This window comes from Larimichthys crocea, chromosome VIII, assembly GCF_000972845.2.
Source record: "Larimichthys crocea isolate SSNF chromosome VIII, L_crocea_2.0, whole genome shotgun sequence".
NCBI classification, from domain to species: domain Eukaryota; kingdom Metazoa; phylum Chordata; class Actinopteri; family Sciaenidae; genus Larimichthys; species Larimichthys crocea.
The window spans coordinates 6,597,810-6,620,723 of record NC_040018.1 but is presented as its reverse complement, the minus strand read 5'-3'; the positions used below and the strand labels follow the sequence as shown (position 1 = coordinate 6,620,723).

Sequence of the window (22,914 nt, the reverse complement as noted above, 5' to 3'; positions counted from 1 at the left end):
ACCCTCCCGTGGAAACTGTGGCGTTCGTTTTCCATCAAGAGCTCCCTTCTTCTGGCATGGGCGGGTTTCTTTTCCTTTCCTGTTCGTAATATGTTTACCGGCGGCCTGCGCCGGTTTGACACGACACGCTCACCCTTCAGAAGCAGCCAATCAGAGCGCAGACGCGTATTTTGAACTGTGTGCTACAAACGGACGGAGCGCTGTGGGAGCAGGCTGAGAGGGACGCTCCGCTTGTCTTTTTTGACAAGTTTCGGTTGTTTTAAGGGCTGTTTACGGATTAAACTCGACAGATTCTGGGATTTAACCATGAGAAAGAGGTAAGGGCAAAACATATGTCTCTCCGGAGTCGGTTTATAGAAGGGGAAAATAACTTTTTTTTTGACGCAGGTGTCAGCGAAACTAACGCCAACGTCGGTTAGCTCCACCACACGAGTGTATTCTGTGTGTTTACGTTAGTTTTAATATTATGAGTGACTTTAGGTGTTTGATAAATGTGCTGACCGTGCCTTTCACTGGCTGTACAGCGAGGTGCTCGCAGCAGAGGCGGTGTCCTGCCTGAATAAAGCGCTCTGCCACCTGAAGGATATCTGGGAGGAGATCGGTATCCCGGAGGACCAGAGGCTGCAGAGGACTAACGTGGTCAAGAACCACATCAAGGTGAGGCAAAAAAAAAAAATAGGTAAACACCAACTTAAACTTATTAAACCATCGTCATTGAGTATATATATTTCAAATATAATAATGAGCCACGAGTTTTCAACAAGGGAAATGTGACTGCATCTTCAACCCATACCTAGGCAATGACTAGGCATAACCCTGAAAGCATTATTTATCTCTTTGTTTTGGGCAGTAAAAGTTAAAATAAAAATGGCCTTTAGCACATTTTTATGGTGGCTTTTAATCTTGCATCAAATAGTAAACTGCACTGCATACTGTGTATGCAGACCTGCATGCATGTACAAATCAACACTGCCAACTTGCTGTATATACATCTGTACAATATATTTTATTTTATTTTATCGTATTTACTATTGCTTTTTGATATTTTATTATGTATAGTTTGCTTTATAGTATATTTTTATTTTTTGTTGTCACTTGTCACTTTGTGTAATGCTGCTGCTGCACTATAATTTCCCAGCTTGGGATAAATAAAGTATATCTATCTATCTATCTATCTATCTATCTATCTATCTATCTATCTATCTATCTATCTAAATCACCAGCAGTAAATATTGTGCTAGTACTAGTATTGAACTACAAGACGCAAAACAGTTGCAAGCCTTTAATTAGAGTTATGTAAAGCTTTTGATGGGATAGTTAGGTCCTAGAGATGTGGGGACAACAGCTGTGCAGAGGGGGCCCAATTTGATTTTTTTTTTTTTTTTTTTATCATGGGGCCCAAAATTCCTGGCGGCGCCCCTGAAAGAAGATAAAAGCATGTGATGGTGGTGACCACACCTGCAAATGCATGGGGATCTGAGGTTATCACTTGACCTGTGGGCAGGTTTCGACGGAGGTGGAGGGACACAATGATCATGAGTGAAACTACTCAAAGAGATAAAGTGGTGTCTTTAGTTTTGGGTTCATTTACAAGATCCTGACTGATACCGGGTGCGCTTAAAGCTGCTTATGTTTATGTAACAGGGACAGTGCACCTGTAAATGTGTCGGAGTCAGCCTAAAACGGGGAATAAAAGACTGGAATTACAAAGTTACTGAGATCTGGTATAAGCATCTTGGTGAAAACAGAATTCAGGACACACCTATAGTACACTGTCATGTGCTTTTTAAAACATTTAAACGATATGATTATTGTTTTTTGCAGATTGCAGATTTTGGGTGCTATGATTGGGAGGAAAAAAGGTGAAAGGCTGGTGTAACAAGATAATGTTTGATTAAAAATGATTTGATAATGAAAAACTGGTACCAAGATGCAAAAAAAAATCTACATTACAAGCAGGATACGCTGTCACACATGTTGGAATATCTTAATTTTTACTAGCCCGATATATCTGTCGGCTGATATTAAAAGGTGATGTCGGCCTATTGCAGGATTTGTTTAAGAAAGAAGCTTTAGTGTCGTAACATAGGTGCAAAATCCATGTAGAAAAGGTATATTTTTTAAATTCCAGCTCAGAAATTCACAGCATCTGCCGTTGTTATTCTCAGAGAACAGTCTCAAAACTTCTGATCGATTTATCTGAGATTGATCTCAGAAATGTAAACGGATGTTTGTCTCAAGAGAAGAGAGTTTAAAGTTTAAGATGTTGCCACATCTCCTCTAGCTCCTCCGCATTCATTTCACTGTTATCAGCATCTGGACTCTTACCAAAGGAATGTCTCATTTATTACACCGATGGGATGTGTGCGTGATTCATCCGTTAAGTTTGTCTTTGAATTACAGCAGCAGTCTGTAGTTTTAGTCTACAGCGTTTGATGAATGTTGAACTGTCTGTGCATTTCTAAAATCCTTTCACTTGAGGCGACAGTGGTCATGTCTCACAAAGAGGCTGCAGCTAACAATTATTTTCATCATTGATTGATCATTTTGTCAATAAAATGGTGAAACGTGCTCCTCTGTGTAATTTCCCCAGAGCCCAGTGTGATGTCTTCAAAGCTATTCAGTTTATTATCATGTATGACAAAGAAGAGCATCAAAATCTTTGTAACTGCTCAGCTCATGAGGGGAAAGAAAGATTAAATGAGCCTGAAACCAGCAAATGTTTGACTTATCATCTATCGTCTATATCAGCACCAAGGACCATTATTACTGTATAATAGGTGACTCTATGGATGAAACCAGATATATATATAGTGACTCAAATGCTGATTTCTTTTCTTAGAGTTTACTGGACATGATGATCAAAGAAGAGGAGTCTTTGAAAAACAGGCTCATAAGCAGCATTCAGACATGCAGGACAGAGATGGAGCAGCTCTACCTGGAACTTCAGCTGCCTGTGTTTGAGGTAACAACACAGTGAAGTTACTAACTCTCAGATTCATAGACGTCAATAGCTGCCTTGAGAAACATCGCGGTTTGTTTTGTTTTGTCTCCTCTGCGTGTACATTCAGGAGGAGAGGGGAATCAGCATGCTCCAGCAAGAGAAGAACATCCGCACCCAGCTCGAGGCTCTCATGAAGGAGAAGACTCAGCGGATGCAGCAGCTGAAGGTGCTGATGGAGCAGGACCAGGACCTGTGTGACATCCTGTGCTCTATGCCGTACGGCATCGCTCCGACCTCCGTGCCCTCGCCGGAGCAGCTGGAGAGCTTCTGCCAGCACGTCGCCAACCAGAACGCAGAGAAGGTTCGGCGCTCGCTCTGTCTCACCTGTTTGGATATTTTGACTGCATGAGTAGTACGTTACACTGTAGGTGGTGACCACACAGGGCTAGAGACTGCAGAAAAATGTGTGTTTGTGCTCCTCTAGATTGATAAAATTCAGAGCCCCCTTCATGTATGGACCCTTTTTAAAGGCAGTTAAAGAACAAAAACATTGATCAAGATTATTTTGTTATTTATTATTAATTAAATTTTCATCACATGGCTCTTAGATCATAGTTCTTGTCTTTGTTTCACTTGTTTTCCACATGAAACGAGACACTGGGAGGGGATCTGTGAGTTAATCCTCTGCATTTGGAAGAGGACGGTACATGTGACAGCTCACATGACCACCCTCTTCTAAATGGTAACATTTAGGCCAGTTGGACTCTAATCTCATCACTTTAGGGAATCCAGAACAGGGTTTTTTTTTTTTTTTGGCAATCTGATACGTCACAATTTGCTGCTGAAAGTTTTCTTACAGCCGGAGAGAGAAGAGAAGAAAGTTTTTCAGGTCACAGGATAAAAAAGACATTCCTGAATGCTAGATGCCTTTCTGTAATCGGATTTTCTTTTGTCATAAACACAATTTAATCTGTACTTGATCAAATGGTTTCCTGTTTCCAGGCGAGGCGCTATGCTGAGTTCATGGACCTGAAAAAGCAGATCATTCTGTACATGGAGGAGCTGGATCACGTGCCCGAGACCAGCTTCGAGAAGGACGTCGTCTGTGAGGACGAGGACTCTTTTTGTCTTTCCAGAGACAATATCACGTCGCTCAAGCTGCTGATCTGTCAGGTAGGACGGTGCTTGTAGTGAGTTTTCAGCACTATCATGCTCAGACAGATGTAGTAACCGATGCTCCTCTGTGACACGTCGAACTCGCAGCTGGAGGAACGCAAGGCCGAGAACGAGGCGACGTGCGAGAGCCACAGAGAGAAGATCCAGCAGCTGTGGGACAGACTGCAGGTCCCTCAGGAGGAGAGGGAGGCCTTCAACGAACACATGGTCTCATCCAGGAAGAGGAACCTGGAAGCGGTGAGAAGATCCGAGGGCCCAGCGTGCTGCCGTGTGCTGTTCGTTCAGCTGTAACCGTTCAGTTGACACTTTGTTTTTCTGTCCTCAGTTACAAGCAGAAGTTCAGCGTCTGGAAGAGCTCAAACTGCTAAACATCCGCAACGTCACCGATGCCATCCGCTCCGAGATCGCCGTGCTGTGGGAGAAATGCTTCCTCAGCACGGACCAGCGGCAGGCGTTCACACCATATTTCAGCGGTGGGTTCTCCCGTACGACTTGTTTGTCGTAATCAGATCTCATTTAGCGTTTAGAAAAGTGCTGAGACTCTTATTGACTGTTTTTCTTTAGAGGATTTTACCGAAGAGCTGTTGAGTCTGCACGATGCTGAGATCCAGCGCTTGAAGCAGCATTACGAGGGTCACAAAGAGCTTTTTGAGGGGGTTCACCAGTGGGAGGAGAGCTGGAGACTCTTCCTGGAGCTGGAGGTGAGTTCACTCTAGCTTTGTTTTTTATACTTTAGTGCATTTTATTATTTCTGAAACCACACCTGACCAGTGTTAGTCATAATCTGTCTCTTCCTCGTTCACAGAAAAAAGCCACAGATCCGACACGGTTCACCAACAGAGGCGGGAATCTTCTTAAAGAGGAGAAGCAGAGATCTGAGCTGCATAAAAACCTGCCCAAGGTAAGACCCCAAAGCCTCCTGTTTTTATTTTCTAAACTGAAAATATCTTTTGACAGCAGCTCATCATCACATCTTTGTTTGTTTTTTTTAAGCTTGAAAAGAAATTAAAGGCACAGATCGACGCGTGGGAAGGTGAACAGGGTCGTGAGTTTCTCGTGAACGGACAGAAGTTTCTGCAGTATGTGGAGGAGCAGTGGGAGCTGCACCGGATAGAGAAAGAGAAGGAGAAACAAGAGCGGGTAAAACAAGCTGTCTTGTTGTATTAAAGGCTTAGTGTGTGTGTTTTTGCTGAGTCATGTGTTGACACCTTTCTCTTTACAGCATCTGAAGAAGAGCAAACAGACCGAGGAGGACATGCTGTACGGAACAGCCGTACGGACGCCGACCAAGCGCAGACTGCTCGGCACTCCGACCTCTAATAAATCACGAAAGGTGGCGAAACAGTTTAAATTCTTTAGTTTTATTATAACTTCATCATCCAGCTGTGTCGGCACTAACCCTCTCCCCTCCGTCTCTCTCTCTCTCTCTCTCTCTCTCTCTCTCTCATCAGTTTAACGCGACTTCCAGCATTTCTAGCGGCACGTCTAACAGCACCATGCGCTCTGCCTTTGGTGGAACTGTCTGTCGCTCGCCTGTGCCCCGCCCGCCGCTCTCAGCAAACAAGGTCGGTTTCAGGATTGAAGAAGAAACTAAACTGTCTGCTGAATAATGAATGTTCTGTCTCTGCTGGGCAGCGCGGTTCCTCCTTCCTTCCTCCGTTTATTTCTTTATCCATTTACCTCTAACATCTGACTCTGTGTCGTGTCGTTGAAGTTGTTCCCACTTGTCTGATGCCATTCCCTCCCGCCGTGTCTCCTCCAGGTTCCAGCAGCACGGACGCCCGGCGGCGGCAAACCTCCCCACCCGCGACTGCAAGGCTGTAACAAGGAGAACGATGCCCAACTGAAGGGCGCGTCCCCTCTGAGCGGTGCGTTGCTGGTCCCCGCTAGTCAACAGCGTAACTTCAGCATAACCTCTGTTGCCAGCACATATTCAGAGTTTGTGGTAATTTACACTTTTGTCTCTCATCTATTTTTCTCTGCCTCCCTCTCTCTCTCTCTCCTTGTTTGCTGCCCAGTAACACATTTAAGTGTATTAAATCATAGAGGATGTATAAATGCTAATGCTGTAAATTTATATTGTAGAGGGACTTGGTCAACACTGAATCTGTTCAGTCAAGGTGTGTTTGGAATTTTAAGAGTTTGTGTGATTCTGGCTGATCGCTTTTGAACTCGCTGCAGCTGCATGCCTCTAATTAAAGGGGAAATTACCCTTAAAGAGCAAATTAACACGCTGCTTTTGCCTGAACGTGCACGATTGGCACACATTACGCATTAAAAGCATGCATGTGCGTCTTCAGGTACCAGTGACACATTAAATACGACATGCCAGTTTAGTTCTGTGAATCTGAGAGCTCCTCAGACACCAAAACACTGAGACAAGATTTAAAACAGTTATTTCATTCTAAAAGCTGCAGTTCTTCAAACGTCCACTTGAGGCTGGCTCCAGAAGTGAGTCAGTCTCCATAAGTCCCCATGTTTCACAGCAGAAATAAACATGTTTACAGCCTGGTACAAAAAACAGTTTTGATCTCTGTAGCTACTTTCCCCGGTCATGACAACTGTACTGAGGGTGAATTTATATACAACTCACCTGTTCACATTATATTAAGGCTTAAAGTTATGCAGGATTAAGAGCGTGGACGCTTTGATTGACAGGTCGGTGCACCCAGACATCATTCGATCCACCGATGATCCACGTCTTTGGCCTCATTCAAATTAACTACAATTTTATTTTTTCACGCAGGGATCTCAACTTAGTAACCCACAACCACTGACACTCCCACACCGTTCACAGCCCTCCTGTCATCATTCTCTTTTCTACATCTTGTAGATTTCTTTTTATTTCATGGAGAAAAGTTGCTCTACAACTGTATTTAGTTTAGCAGCAATTTCAGACCAGTGTTGGGGGATTTGTCAAACAGCATCTTAGTAAAATGTCAGAATCTTTGAGTAAAAGTAGACTTTGCAAACATCTACACTTTTTCAACAACACTTCATAAAATAACCCGATGAGACTTTTTAGTGTTTTAAACAAAAGGTGGAATCCTGAACTGAGAGTTTAAAACCTTTTTTAGTCCGCCTGTGCGCTTGTCTTCTCTCTGATTCACACTAACAACCTCCAGTGTGTCTTTTCATAATGATCAGAAACCATTGAGAGCCTCACATCGTCAATGAGGAATCTGCCTTAACGTCTGCTCCTGTTTTCCACAGCGAGACCTGTCCAAGGCCTCTATCGCCAAGGTCCAGCACAACGTCCTGAACTCCACTACCACCAACCTTTGACCTCTCCGCCCTGATGGTGGCTGCACCAGCTTTCATATCATAGTCCTTTCAACGAAGCTCTGATCTCACTACCTTTCACTGCTATCTGCTTTTATATGTAAATGAAGGTAATAATATATTAAGTGTTTGGTCGGTGATAAACAAAGAATCTTTGTCACTGTCTGTAAAGGGGGGAAAAATTTGTATCCTAAGTTAAACTAACACTACTTTGGCTCTAAATTTTGCCAGTTATAAAGATGTAATAAATGTCATCTGCATCTTGTACTGCACATAATTTTTTTTAAAAAGGAACAAAAGAAAGTTTTCACTTTCTTGGTTAGTTATGCAATGTGGAGTTACTGGCCAAATGTATTATGAATACTTTGCACTTTTTTAGAGAAGCTATAGCAGCACATTGTGTAATTTTACACACACACACACATGCTGTGTCATCCAAATCTGTTTTTATATGTGTATGTATTTGTGTATATATTTCTTTATATATCTTCTGTTCTCTTCATAGACTCTGCTCTGTTTGGCAAAGATGTTAGTTTAAACAGGACTCGGTGCTGCGTGAAAATAGAGTTCAGTCACAGATTCAGCACATTATCATGGCTGATTTGGAAACTCTTGTCAAAATATAATAAATGCATTTTCACACGAAAAGCACAGATTGATTGATTTTATTTTTTAAAAAGTCACATTTATGCTTCACTTTATTTTGTGTTTTCTAGCTTATCAAATGAAATGAAACAAACCTGTTCACTGCAATAATAGTTTGAAAATCTACCGCAAGAAATGAACAAAGTGATTTTATAGCATTTTGGTGTAAATATTGATGCAACCTTGTAGATAAATTTGACAATCCAACACATGGCTGCCTGGTCTTTTATCTGCTCTGTTTTATTCTTGTTTAAAGACCCTAAAATGAGGAAAAATCAGATTTTTTTAAATGGAAAAAATGTATAAACTATATTTTCTATGGCAGGTTATTGACTTCATTTCAAGTGTTTTTAGCTCAAGAATTCAAGAGAAGTTTAGTTTAAAAGCTTCAGAGAAAACAGGATTACAGACTTAAGTAGACAAAACTGATCTGATTTTACTGTCAGCAGATTGCTCAGTCTCACTGGACTGATGAGCTTTGTATGCGAGCTGAAGAAGAGCAGATTATCTGGAAACTACAGCTAGATACTGACTTGATTAAACATCAGCATGAACATGAGCTGCTGTTATCAGCTTGTGATATGACAACCCGACCTCTGGCTGCTTTCATTCTTTCTGTGTCCCTCAGTCCTTTCATTGGTCTGAAAAGCGTAAAGATTTCTCTTTCCTCATATCTAATAATCCGAGTGCTTGTAGCTTTATCAACTAAAGATGAAGCGAGAAATGTCCCAAATGGACGTTGCAGCTGATTTTGAGGACTTTACCAAGATGCTGCTAAGTAAAATGAGTGATGCTCTACAGTCCAAACTGGGTTAAGAACATAAAAACAATGGTTTAAAGCTACATTCATTAATTACTTATACATTTAGCAAGAGAGCAGCATAATTTTTGTACTGTTTTAAAGTTTCTATATCCTTTTCTCTGTCCATCTGTAATTGCATTGGTTGATTTAAAAAAATAAAATCTGAATTAGGATTGTTGGAAGTTTTTTTTGCAATTAAATTTTTAAGGTGGATTAAGATCAGTCAACAGGCTAGTAGGATTATTGGACTGTAGATGTCAAATCTGGGTCACTTTTTGTTTTGGACATTTGGCATGAAAAATATATTTTAATAGAACAAATACATAGAACTTTAACCATAATATCAGAATTACTTTATTGGCCATGTGTGTGTACACATGAGGAATTTGACTCCGGTTCACTGTGCTCTCAGTTGTACATACAGGTAGACATAAGTACAGTTTAAAAGACAAGGGACATGACAGGTAGGTGCAAACATAACATAAACAACATGAAACATAAACATCAAAAATAACTACACATATTTAAAAATGTGTATATATTTGCATAAATATATAGACATGAGTATTTATCTATAGACATTTGTAGACTGGGTAAATGATGATCATAGTGCAATGGTGCAGGTAATGGAATATGTTATTTGCTGTCTACTCTCCTTTTGCTGTCTACGCCTATTAAATAAAATGTATTATTATTATTATTAAATATGAAAAGTTTGTGCAGGAATGTGTAAAGCATTCACAGTCAAATCGTAGCTGAACAGAAGTTGTGTGTTAGTGCGACGTGAAGGTCCGGGCGGGTGGAGGGTGACGGTCGGTGTCAGAGGGGGTGCCGGGCTTTGTTAATGAGGCCAGCAGCAGTCCGGGGAAAAAAAACCTTTATTAATCCCTGAAGGGAAGTCTGTCTGGTACATTAGAATATAATAAATAATAAATACTGAGGTAGAAAAAATAAAAACACAAGATACACAGGTAGATAATGTTATTGTTAATAACAGTATAATACTGTTATTATACTGTTATTAACAATAACAGTATAATACTGTTATTGTTACTAACAGTATTATACTGTTATTGTTAATAAAAGTATAATAACATTATTATACTGTTATTGTTAATAACAGTATAATAATGTTATTATACTGTTATTAACAATAACAGTATAATACTGTTAGTAACAATAACAGTATTATACTGTTATTGTTAATAACAGTATAATAACAGTATTATACTGTTATTATACTGTTATTGTTAATAACAGTATTATACTGTTATTGTTAATAACAGTATTATACTGTTATTGTTACATAGTGTAGTTAAAGGCTCTGCAAGGAGAATAAACACACACACGTACACACACACACACACACACACACATCCCCTCTGAGCGGTGCGTTGCTGGTCCCCGCTAGTCAACAGCGTAACTTCAGCATAACCTCTGTTGCCCAGCAATATTCAGAGTTTGTGGAATTTAACACTTTTGTCTCCTAATCTAGTTTTTTTTTTTCTCTGCCTCCCTCTCTCTCGCTCTCTCCTCGTTGCTGCCCAGTAACACATTTAGTGTATTAAATATAGAGGAGTATAATGCTAATGCTGTAAATTTATAGTTGTAGAGGGACTTGGTCAACACGAATCTGTTTCAGTCAAGGTGTGTTTTGGAATTTAAGAGTTTGTGTGATTCCGGCTGATCGCTTCTGAACTCGCTGCAGCTGCATGCCTCTAATTAAAGGGAAATTACCCTTAAGAGGCAAATTAACACGCTGCTTTTGCCTAACGCGTGCACGATTGGGCACACAGTACGCATTAAAAGCATGCATGTGCGCCGTCTCAGGTAACAGTGACACATTAAATACGACATGCCAGTTTAGTTCTGTGAATCTGAGAGCTCCTCAGACACCAAAACACTGAGACAAGATTTAAAACGTTATTTCATTCTAAAAACTGTAATTCCTCAAACGTCCACTGAGGCTGGCTCCAGAAGTGAGTCAGTCTCCATAAGTCCCCATGTCCAAATGTCCAACTGCACAGCAGAAATAAACATGTTTACAGCCTGGTACAAAAAAACAGTTTTGATCTCTGTAGCTAATTTCCCCGTTCATGACAACTGTACTGAGGGTGAATTATATACAACTCACCTGTTCACATTAATTTAAGGCTTAAAGTTATGCAGGATTAAGAGCGTGGACGCTTGATTGACAGGTCGGTGCACCCAGACATCATTCGGTCCACCGTGACCCACGTCTTGGGCCTCATTCAAATTAAACTACAATGTTTATTTTTTCACGCAGGATATCAACTTAGTAACCCACAACCACTGACACTCCACACCGTTCACGCCCTCCTGTCATCATTCTCTTTTCACATCTCGCAGATTCTTTTTAGTTTCATGGAGAAAAGTTTGCTCTACAACTGTATTTAGTTTAGCACAATTTCAGACCAGTGTGTGGGGGATTTGTCCAAACAGCATCTTAGTAAAATGTCAGAATCTTTGAGTAAAAGTAGACTTTGCAAACATCTACACTTTTTCAACAACACTCATAAAATAACCCGATGAGACTTTTTAGTGTTTTAAACAAAAGGTGGAATCCTGAACTGAGAGTTTAAAACCTTTTTTAGTCCGCCTGTGCGCTTGTCTTCTCTCTGATTCACACTAACAACCTCCAGTGTGTCTTTTCATAATGATCAGAAACCATTAAGAGGCCTCACATCGTCAATGAGGAATCTGCCTAACGTCTGCTCCTGTTTTCTCCACAGCGAGACCTGTCCAAGGCCTCTATCGCCAAGGTCCAGCACAACGTCCTGAACTCCACTACCACCAACCTTGACCTCTCCGCCCTGATGGTGGCTGCACCAGCTTTCATATCATAGTCCCTTTCAACGAAGCTCTGATCTCACTACCTTTCAACTGCTATCTGCTTTTATATGTAAATGAAGGTAAGTAATATATTAAGTGTTTGGTCGAGATAAACAAAAAATCTTTGTCACTGTCCTGTCAGGGGGGAAAATTGTATCCTAAGTTAAACTAACACTACTTTGGCTCTAAATTTTGCCAGTTATAAAGATGTATAAATGTCATCTGCATCTTGTACTGCACATAATTTTTTTTTAAAAGGAACAAAAGAAAGTTTTCACTTTCTTGGTTAGTTATGCAATGTGGAGTTTACTGGCCAAATGTATTATGAATACTTTGCACTTTTTTAGAGAAGCTATAGCAGCACATTGTGTAATTTACACACACACACACACATGCTGTGTCATCCAAATCTGTTTTTATATGTGTATGTATTTGTGTATATATTTCTTTATATATCTTCTGTTCTCTTCCATAGACCTGCGCTGTTTGGCAAAGATGTTTAGTTAAACAGGACTCGGTGCTGCGTGAAAATAGAGTTCAGTCACAGATTTCAGCACATTATCATGGCTGATTTGGAACTCTTGTCAAAATATAATAAAAATGCATTTTCACACGAAAAGCAACAGATTGATTGATTATATTTTTAAAAAGTCACTTTATGCTTCACTTTATTTTGTGTTTTCTAGCTTATCAAATGAAATGAAAACAACCTGTTCACTGCAATAATAGTTTGAAAATCTACCGCAAGAAATGAACAAAGTGATTTTATAGCAGTTGTGAATGCAACCTTGTAGATAAATTTGACAATCCAACACATGGCGCCTGGTCTTTATTCTGCTCTGTTATTCTTGTTTAAAGACCCTAAAATGAGAAAAATCAGATTTTTTTAAATGGAAAAAATGTATAAACTATATTTTCTATGGCAGGTTATTGACTTCATTTCAAGTGTTTTTAGCTCAAGAATTCAAGAGAAGTTTAGTTAAAAAAGCTTCAGAGAAAACAGGATTACAGACTTAAGTAGACAAAACTGATCTGATTTTACTGTCAGCAGATTGCCTCAGTCCTCACTGGACTGATGAGCTTTGTATGCGAGCTGAAGAAGAGCAGATTATCTGGAACTACAGCTAGATACTGACTTGATTAAACATCAGCATGAACATGAGCCGCTGTTATCAGCTTGTGATATGACAACCCGACCTCTGGCTGCTTTCATTCTTTCTGTGTCCCTCAGTCCTTTCATTGGTCTGAAAAGCGAAAAGTTGTGAGGATTTCTCTTTCCTCTTATCTAATAATCCGAGTGCTTGTAGCTTTATCAACTAAAGATGAAGCGAGAAATGTCCCAAATGGAGTTGCAGCTGATTTTGAGGACTTTACCAAGTGCTGCTAAGTAAAATGAGTGATGCTCTACAGTCCAAACTGGGTTAGAACATAAAAACAATGGTTTAAAGCTACATTCATTAATTACTTATACATTTAGCAAGAGAGCAGCATAATTTTTGTACTGTTTTAAAGTTTCTATATCCTTTCTCCTGTCATCGTGTAATTGCATTGGTTGAATTAAAAAAATAAAATCTGAATTAGGATTGTTGAAGTTTTTTTTGCAATTAAATTTTTAAGGGGAGTTAGATCAGTTCAACAGGCTAGTAGGATTATTGGACTGTAATGTCAAATCTGGGTCACTTTTTGTTTTGGACATTTGCATGAAAAATATTTTAATAGAACAAATACAAATAGAACTTTAACCATAAGTATCAGAATTACTTTATTGGCCATGTGTGTGTACACATGAGGAATTTGACTCCGGTTCACTGTGCCTCAGTTGTACATACAGGTAAGACATAAGTCACAGTTTTAAAAGACAAGGGACATGACAGGTAGGTGCAAACATAACAAAACAACATGAAACATAACACAAAATAACTAAACACATATTTAAAAATGTGTATATATTTGCATAAATATAGATATATATGGACATGATATTATCTATAGACATTTGTAGACTGGGTAAATATGATCATAGTGCAATGGTGCAGGTAATGGAATATGTTATTTGCTGTCTACTCTCCTTTTGCTGTTACCCTATTAAATAAAATGTATTATTATTATTATTAAATATGTTTCTACAAATGGTAGGTGGATATGACAGTATATACATATCTATGTACAACAGACCAATGTAAACGGTGGATAAATAAATAAATAATAATAGACAGGTAATAATATAAGATAATATAATAAATATAATATAATATAATATAATATAATAGGAGTAACTTTATAATCATTCACTTTAAAAGTTACATACGTTGTTTTGGTGCCTGTTTGTTTCCCAGATAGTATTAGTGTGTGTTGGAATGGGTGTGACAATTAACTTAAAGAACTTGTAGAAAGGCCTTATGAAGTTCGTCCATTTCCTTGTATTTGTTTACGAGCAGATCTGCCAATCCATAATGGCGGACCCGTGGACAATCTCGACCAACGACCCCCGCTCAAATGCATAGTACCCAACTGCACCGCAGCCACTACAAACCACGCCCCTACAAATGTGTCTATGAGAGACATATATACATGACGCCGGCATTGAGCGGTTGGTCCGTTGCTGCGATAACGTTAACAGTTGTCCGCCATATTAGATTGGCAGATCTGCTCGTTAAACAATACAGGCAGGGCCGGTTTTTAGGGTGGCAATGTGGCGACCGGCAGGTGCGTCTTCCGTGAGGGCTTTAATTAATGCCATCATTATACACCCATTCCACACACACACACTAGAATAATTAGTGTGTGTGTGTGAATGGGTGTATTAAGAAACAAAGCTCGTACTTTGCCCACATCCAAAATGGCGGCCGAGCCAGATTCAGCGCTCAAAAAGGTTAGGGTCAGCCGCCACCGGAAGTAAACAAACCGCGTTAATTGCGATTTTTTTTTATAACGCGTTAATTGTTTAAAATTAATCGACAAAATTAACGCCTTAATTTTGACAGCACTAAATAAATATAATATAATATAATTGTAAATATAATATTATATAATACAATAAATATAATATAAATAATATAATATAATTGTAATATATAATATGTATATAATGCAATATATATAAATATATATAAATATAATATAATATAATAGAATATAATATTATATAAATTGTAATATAATATTATATAATAAATAAACAAACAATATAGTAAATATAATATAATACAATATGTAATTAATATAATATAACTGTAATATAATATTATATAATACAATATAATATAATATAAATGATAATATAATATAATTGTAATATAATATACTATAATAAATAATACAATATAATATACTATAAGATAACAGTAATGTTATATTATATAACACAATATAAATATAAATATAAATTATAATATAGACTGTAATATTATATTGTAATACAATATATAGAATATAGATATAGTTGTAATATACTATATATAATACAAGCATATAATATAATACAATATATTAATTATATAATAATATATAACTTAATATAATATAATATCATATTTATATCATAATTAATATAATATAATATAATATAATATAATATACATAATATAATATATATATGTTTGATTGCATTATAGAAGTTGTGCAGGTCACGGCTTTTACTCTGAAGGAACACCGGAAGTCGTGCTGTTTAACCGGAACAACCTTCCGGAGCGGAACTTTAAAAACAGAGAGAGGCTCGTGCTGCACGGTGACAGGTCAGAAACAAACCGAAAAACAACAAACAACAACCAGAAACAACAACAACAACAATAATTATAATAATAATAATAATAAACCATGTCCGGAGCGTTAGCCAGGTTGCTCTTCTACCCGACGTTAGCCTACAACGTCGTCATGGAGAAGGTGTCCTCCAGGCGCTGGTTCGACCGGGTGGACGGGACGGTGATCCTCGGAGCGCTGCCGTTCAGGTCCATGACCAAGCAGGTCAGACTGTGACATCACACCGGGCTGTCTGTCTGTCTGTCTGTCTGTCTGTCTGTCTGTCTGTCTGTCTGTTTATCTGTTTATTTATGGCTGCAGAGCGGAATGAAGGTGACAGGGAAGTTAGAACAACAGTTCATGATGATTTAAAGGTGCAGTGTGTCATTTATTTTCATGCAGTATAATATCCATAAATATGTTTTCATGCACTTTTTAATTTTTATTTTAAGTTTCCTGCACAATACAATACAAATAAGCACATTCACATGCAATTACAAGAGTTGTTGCTTTCAGAACTGAGCGTAGCATTTCTTAGATTCAAGAAGAATAGAGTATAAACAGAACAACAACATAAAGTAAAGCAATGGAAAGAAAGAAAGAAAATCTTATAGGGGATCAATCAAAAGTAAGAGTTGGTAAACTGTCATACAGCAATAGGGCTTTCTTTGATTTCATAAGTTTTAAAGAATCAAAGTAAAAACGTTGAAACGTGGGGTATTTTTTGAGAATTTAACATTTGTGCAGAAAGTATTTGGCGAGTATAACCAAATTATTCATGTTCTATTCCAGTTTTCTGTTCTCCATTGTGAAACCAAATCTCACATTATTGTAAGTCTATATTATTATTATTATAGGTTAACCAATTTTTGTCTTTCCAGAACAGATCAGACAGATTGCAAGAGAACATTAAATGTTCAAGTGTTTCTACAAAAAGCACATTCATTACAGTCCAAATTAAATCCAAGTCTTAAAAATTCACAGCAAGGATAAATGCCATTCATTGTTTTGAAGTGTACCTCTTTCGCTTTAGGAGAGAAATTTACATCTGATTCTTTTGGTATTCAACGTGGAGTATTCCTTTAACATACATTTTCTTTTGAGTCCTCTGAATACTGACTCTACACAGTAGCCTTAGCGTGCATTCACACAGGGTCAGGGATTGTGGAATAACAGGAAATAACTTTTTATTTCTCTGAGTAACAGCTTTATCGAGGCTGGCACTCACTCTCTGTTATTGTTACCCTACAGTATGTCTCTCGACCAAAGTCAGAACACACACACACAGGTAGATTATCAGAGTTCAGTCCATGAATCCACCTGGATAGTCTCAGTTTCAGAGACATTTCAGGCTGTCTGTGAAGCTTTGAGCAATCTGAGTGTCTGGTTGGCGGAACATGACGTCGGGCTTTGTTTTTTCTAAAAGTTAAAAATTAGATATATATTACAAAATGTATTTTACTAGCTTTAATTCAGAAAGTAACCACGTGATTGTCCTTCTCATCGGCTCTGTTTTTTTTTTTTGTGTTGCAGCTGGTAGAAACAGAAAATGTTCGAGGGGTTATCACCATGAATGAGATGTATGAAACCAAATATTTCTGCAACTCTGCTGAGGTGAGTTCACGTCATTTGTATTTCAACTCGAGAGGTGAAGACAGCTAAATTTATAACAGTATTGATAAAGCAAAAGAGAAGGAATCAGCCAGTTTTTAAGTGTTCATTTTATAGTTTTATTAGCCTACATGTCTCTCTGACCTGTGTTTGTGTCAGATCATGTAAATCAGCTTAACTATTTGGTGTTTATAGCTGAAACAAACAAGTTTTCAAGCAAAAAAACCCCCAAATGTTTGCTTGTTTCAGCTTTTTAAATGCATGGATGTGCTGCCCTCTTTGTCATATATAATAAAACTGATTATCTTTGGATGGCTTTGGGCTCTGGGAAATTATAACATTATATTTCACTATTTCTTAATTTGCTTAGATTGCTTTAACCAGTCTGTTAGAGCAGGACATCAGATCTGCTGCTGAGGTCTGTGTAAACAGAACTTTTTCCTCTCACACATTTATAATTGATTTTACGTGTTTGATGCTGGCTGCAGGAGTGGCAGGCTGCCGGGGTGGAGCAGCTCAGGTTGAGCACAGTTGACCTCACCGGCGTTCCCAGCCTGGAGAACCTGCACAGAGGCGTGGAGTTTGCCATGCGGCACCGAGAGCAGGGAAACAGCGTGTACGTCCACTGCAAGGCCGGACGCTCCCGCAGCGCCACGATGGCTGCAGCGTACCTCATTCGGGTCAGTACGTAACTGTGGGGACGTCACACACTCCAACCTAGACATAACTGCCAGCTAATATTACTGACTAGTTGACAGCAGCCAGCCCAGCTCTGCGTCTTGTCTTTCAGTGACCACGTTGATTTAACATTGCTCTTTTCTGCTGACAGCTACACTGCTGGACTCCAGAGGAAGCCTGTCAGAAGCTGGTGTCCGTTCGACCTCATGTCCTCGTGCGCTCAGCTCAGCTGGAGATGCTGAGGAAATACCACCAGCAGGTGTGCGGACAGTCCAGCTGAGAGGGCAAAGCGGCAGGTCAGACCTCATCATGTTCCTACAGCAGCTGGAAGACCGAACTCAACGTGAGAGTCAACGTGACACGAGAAACAGCCAATCCTCCATATCGTCATCCATACTGTGTGAAGAACAACAACTGCTCTTTTCTCTACGTTTTTAAAGTTTTACCTGTTCATTCAGAACACATCAGTAAACTCCTGCACAGCCTTCTGCAGTGTTTAATTTCAAAGCTAAAGCCTGCTTGTGGCTGAAAAAATATAAATTTCTGAAGCTCAGCATGATATCGACGTTGCAGTATTGTTGGTAATAATAAAAAACACTCCACAATCTCCGCAATCGAATTGCTGTGTTTGGACTGCAGTGGTGCAGCAAGAAGAAGACAATGAATGCAAACATCAGCAGTGAAGAGATCACTATTTTTAATATATTTTCCAAGGTGCCTCATAACTTTAAAATACCGACGATGTTCAATAAAATATTTGTGAGACAGTCTAATTTTGTGCTCTTTTATTTTGAGCTTCTAGGCATTTTTTATGACACGTACGCTGTGTTCATCTCAAGAACTCTACTTAAGTGTAGTGGCAGTACCTAAAAATGATTAAGTACAGCCAATTTTCATACTGTTCATATTTCAAATGAGAAAGTCTGACTATATGCAGCTGTATTTTGGCTACATTTCACATGATATAAAATCTGATCTCAAAATGTCAACTTTTTAAGAGCTCATAAATACTTACTAACCTAAATCTATCTGATGCTTTTATTTATTAAGTTGATTCCTTCTTCAGCTGATGTGAAAGCATGAAAACCCCCCAAAACTGGAAGGACTACATTTTCATTAAACTGTCATACTTCTCAATTACAGTTCTTTGGATATTTTTTTTTACTACTAATACAGTTTATTATTCTTCTTCCTCAAGTGACCTTTACCTAAAACTATATTTTTATTGTAGCATTGCTACTATTATGCAGTTATTTAGTATATCTGGCTTCCCGTACCATTGATTTAATATGATGTGCTTTCATTGGTGGAACGTAAATGTACAATTACTGAAGTACTGTACTTAAAGGACCAGTGTGTATTGGCAGAAATGGAATATAAATAATCATAAGTGTGTTTCCATTAGTGTTTAATCACCTGAGAACAAGAATCATTGTGTTTTTGAGCTTTTTATATCTACAGACGCGGTGGGTCCTCTTCACTGGAGTCTGCCATGTTTTTCTACTGTAGCCCTGCATGGACAAAACAAACACTGGCTGTAGATATCAGCATTTCAATTTTTTTTTCATGAGTTTTGTGGCAAACTTAGGTTTCTCTCCTAGGCACTTTTAAGGGGAGGGTGAGGCGAGGGGTATTCAAATCCTTACATCCAATCCTGGACAATTTTTTAAGGCACTTTTACTCGAGTATTCTCATTTTTACATTACTTCATACTTCTACTGCACTACATTTCAGAGGCAAATACTGGATGTTGTACACCAAAGCCAAAGCTGTGATCATTATATGAATATGATGCTGTAATAACTACCTAAAGGTCCACAGAGCATTTAAATTTTTTTTTTAAAAAAGTGGTGACGCTCTTACTTCCCTTACTGAGCCTTTTGAGGATTTCACTCTCCTGTTACCAATTAACCTGTTTATTAAATTATATCATATTTATTTACTCATAATTTGAATGAAGTTTTAAACAGGGCGCTTTAAAATGAGTACAGGTACTATTCGGAAAATTAGAATATTCTGAAAAAGTGCATGTATTTCTGTAACTCAACTTTAATAATTTACTTTATTATATAGACAAATAGTATGCGAATCAATATATTTCAAGCTTTTATTTGTTTTGATTTTGACTTGCAGCTTCAGAAAACCTCAAATTCAAAAACTCAAAACTCAGAAAATTAGAATATTGCTTGGAATCAATAATAAAAAAAAAAGGATTTGAAATACAAAAAAATATCAGGCCTCTGAATTCTTGCACACTTCTGCCTTCCACTTAACTGTCCATTAATGTACTTTGACACGGCACTCTGAGAACATCCAGCTTCTTTTGCTATCATGTTTTGTGTCTTCCCACCTTGTGCGGGAGTCAGATCAGCATGATTGTGAATTCTTCTAAACCAAACAAGACACAGACTTTTTAAAGGCTCAGGACCATTTTGCAGGTGTTTTGGATTACTTACCTGATTGGTGTGTGACACTTTGAGCCTACAATACTGAAGCTTTTCACAGTATTCTAATTTTCTAAGTTTTGGGGTTTGTAAGCTGTAAATCATGATCAGCAAAATTACAATGATCTGCACCTCCACAACATCAATTACAATTGCAATTACTTGCACAATGCAGTTGTTTGCACAACCTGGACACTTGCACATCTCACTACCTCACCATGGTGCTACACTGTTGTTGTTTCTCTATTTATTGTATATACTTTTCTCTAAATTTAAATTTGCCTTTACTTTTATTTATTTTATATTTATATTCTATATTATATATGTGTGTGTGTGTGTGTTGTGGTTATGTGTGTGTCACACACCAATCAGGTAGTAATCCAAAACACCTGCAAAATGGTGTCCTGAGCCTTTAAAAAGTCTTGTTCGTTTTGGTTTGTTGGAGAAGAATTCACAATCATCGTGATTGCTGACCCCGCACAAGGTGGGGAAGACACAAATATACATAACATACTATATATATATTTATTTTATTTTTATTTTATATTTGATATTGGGCTGCTCGGGACCAGGGGAAACCACAATTTTCGTTTCATCCCATCTTTACATGTGTTGTATGACAATAAAACTCCTTGAATCACTGGCCTTCTGAACAAGTCTGTGGATATGAAAGGAGGGGAAGAGATGATAACAGGTTGCAAAGGACAGGAACAGTGAGAAAAGTGTCAAAAATATAACAGCATGTGGGAAATCGAGAAGGGTTGGAAAATCATAATGAGATATCTTGTTTTAACTGGGTTAATTAAAAGAATTTTTTTAAAAAGAAAAGAAAAAACGAAAGTAGTAGTAGGAAAGAAGTCCAGAAGAGGACAACAAGAAGATCACAGAGTGCAGACTTCTCCTCCAAAAAGAACTTCAGATCATTTAATTGTATATGCAGTGGAACTTTGTGCAATAGGATTTGGCAATAGAATGGCGGACAGGAAGATAATCATATGTAGCGATTCAATCTCATCACTCTTAAGCTAAAAACAGACAGGCAAAATCACATCGGGAAATATTATATGAAATAATGTTGAGACATCCAGATAAACACAGCAGGGGAGGGAAATAAACATTCATGGGGTACCAGCCTCATTTAGGAATACAAGGAATGAAAAAGCAGATCAAATGGCAAAAGGAGGCAGCAAAGAAGAAGAGGTGGAAATGAAAGTAAATTATCAAAAGCAGAAGGGAAAAGTTTAATATGGAAAGAATAATTAATCAATGGAAACAATATTGGAAAATCCAGGAAAAGGGGGGAGACATTTATATGAACTACAAGATGAAGTAGGAGAGGTTGGATGTTGTGGAGGTGCAGAGTGGAACAGGTGACAATGAGCCAGATTAAGAATAGGGCACAGTGATTAAAATAGCACACTCAACCTATGGGAAACATCCAACTGGTCTATGTAGCTGTGGGGGGAGAAGACAGTGGAGCATGTGATGGTTGAATGTCATGGTTATGAAGGGAGAGGGAAGAGATGGAGCAGGGTTGCGGAGGACAGGAGCCGTGGAGAAAAGTTTCAAAAGTCTAATAGAATTTTATTCAAAAGCAGTTCCCGCATTTCCCAAATCGCCCCCTGAAGCCGAAATAGACCAATTATTTATCTCTTGACCTGCGACCGAAGCGACCGATATCTGTCATTTATAACAAGATTGCGCTTCTGAGCCCAACCCCCACCGTATCGGTTATTAAAAATGCATGGGAAAAGGACCTGAGCGTAGACATTACTGAGGTCCAGTGGAGAGACATGTTAAAGCTTATCCATTCTTCGCCGATTTGCGCTAGGCACGGTCTTTTACAGTGGAAGGTGTTCACAGAGCTCATTTCACCTAATGCCAAATTAGCAAAGATATATCCGAGTCAGAGTGATGCCTGTAACCCGCGCAAAACGTCCCCAGCCGACCATGACATATGTTTTGGACGTGCCCGAGGTTTGACTAACTTCTGGTCCAGAGCTTGCAAAGACAAAGTGTGTCCAAGAGGCAGGAATTTTGGGCCCCATGACAAAAAAAAAAAAATCAATTGGGCCCTCTGCGCAGCTGTTGTCCCCACATCTCTACAGGGTTCCCACGGGTGCTTGAAGTCTTGAAAATGATTGAATTTCAATTCAGTGTTTTCAAGGTTGTGAAAATGATATATCCGAGTCAGAGTGATGCCTGTACCCTGCAAACAGTCCCCAGCCGACCATGTACCTAGTTTTGGACGTGCCGAGGTTGACTAACTTCTGGTCCAGTGTATTCCAAACTTCATACAGGCCCTAAACAAAATTTAGAACCGAATCCCTGACTGCCCTTTTTGGTCTCACTCTGTTAAAAATCTTCCCGTTTCTTCACGACCATGTTATCGTTCACCACCCTGCTAGCCAGACGGTCCATTCTCTGAAGTGGAGGCAGGTTTCCCCACGACCACAGTAGTTGGATACGGGATATTTTACAATGTTTAAAGTTAGAGAAGTTGAGGTTCTTGCAGAAGGGATCTCTGACAGCTTTTCATAATATTGGGGCCCGCTGTGTTATATTAGTAACAGTCTCATGTCACAATGTTTGGTTTTTTTTCCCCATCTATCTATTCTGTCCTCCTTTCGTTTTTCTTTCTTAAATCCTACTGTACTATGTGATATGTTTTTTGTGTGTTGATGTGATATGTTATGTAACTTAACCACCTATTGTGACTACTTCTGATATGGGTTGTTGGG

General features: G+C 38.6%; 2 protein-coding genes across 5 annotated transcripts; both read left to right on the top strand.

Annotated features, from left to right (window-relative positions):
- The first annotated feature begins 47 nt into the window (after positions 1 to 47).
- Positions 48 to 8,050, top strand: prc1b (protein regulator of cytokinesis 1b). Of its 4 annotated transcripts, none has more exons than XM_027281135.1 (15): positions 48 to 317; positions 525 to 657; positions 2,843 to 2,965; positions 3,072 to 3,305; positions 3,947 to 4,117; positions 4,208 to 4,357; positions 4,446 to 4,593; positions 4,685 to 4,821; positions 4,926 to 5,021; positions 5,114 to 5,260; positions 5,343 to 5,453; positions 5,572 to 5,685; positions 5,883 to 6,065; positions 6,206 to 6,240; positions 7,334 to 8,050. In XM_027281135.1, the coding sequence occupies exons 1-15, from the start codon at positions 307 to 309 to the stop codon at positions 7,380 to 7,382; spliced, it is 1,842 nt and encodes a 613-aa protein (XP_027136936.1). In that variant the 5' UTR covers positions 48 to 306; the 3' UTR covers positions 7,383 to 8,050. The 4 variants fall into 4 exon arrangements, 3 of the variants coding, with proteins under 3 accessions (XP_027136936.1, XP_027136938.1, XP_027136937.1); XR_003462709.1 differs by lacking the exon at positions 6,206 to 6,240 and having other exon boundaries at positions 53 to 317; positions 5,883 to 5,988; positions 7,334 to 7,512; positions 7,908 to 8,050; XM_027281137.1 differs by lacking the exon at positions 6,206 to 6,240 and having other exon boundaries at positions 53 to 317; positions 5,883 to 5,988.
- A 7,420-nt stretch (positions 8,051 to 15,470) lies between these two features.
- ptpmt1 (protein tyrosine phosphatase mitochondrial 1) lies at positions 15,471 to 18,999 on the top strand. Its single transcript, XM_027281151.1, has 4 exons — positions 15,471 to 15,665; positions 16,974 to 17,054; positions 17,540 to 17,731; positions 17,881 to 18,999. Exons 1-4 carry the CDS (start codon positions 15,519 to 15,521, stop codon positions 18,007 to 18,009), a joined length of 549 nt encoding a protein of 182 aa, XP_027136952.1. The 5' UTR covers positions 15,471 to 15,518; the 3' UTR covers positions 18,010 to 18,999.
- Positions 19,000 to 22,914: the final 3,915 nt, after the last annotated feature.

What these genes read in the sequence shown, in the direction of transcription:
- prc1b (XM_027281135.1), top strand. An exon ending in TCAAGCTGCTGATCTGTCAG is followed by an intron (nt 4,118 to 4,207) that starts GTAGGACGGTGC and finishes TCGAACTCGCAG; the next exon opens with CTGGAGGAACGCAAGGCCGA. An exon ending in TGCATAAAAACCTGCCCAAG is followed by an intron (nt 5,022 to 5,113) that starts GTAAGACCCCAA and finishes GTTTTTTTTAAG; the next exon opens with CTTGAAAAGAAATTAAAGGC.
- ptpmt1 (XM_027281151.1), top strand. Translation starts at nt 15,519, where the DNA reads ATGTCCGGAGCGTTAGCCAGGTTGCTCTTCTACCCGACGTTAGCCTAC. An exon ending in TCAGGTCCATGACCAAGCAG is followed by an intron (nt 15,666 to 16,973) that starts GTCAGACTGTGA and finishes TTTGTGTTGCAG; the next exon opens with CTGGTAGAAACAGAAAATGT. An exon ending in CTGCAGCGTACCTCATTCGG is followed by an intron (nt 17,732 to 17,880) that starts GTCAGTACGTAA and finishes TTCTGCTGACAG; the next exon opens with CTACACTGCTGGACTCCAGA.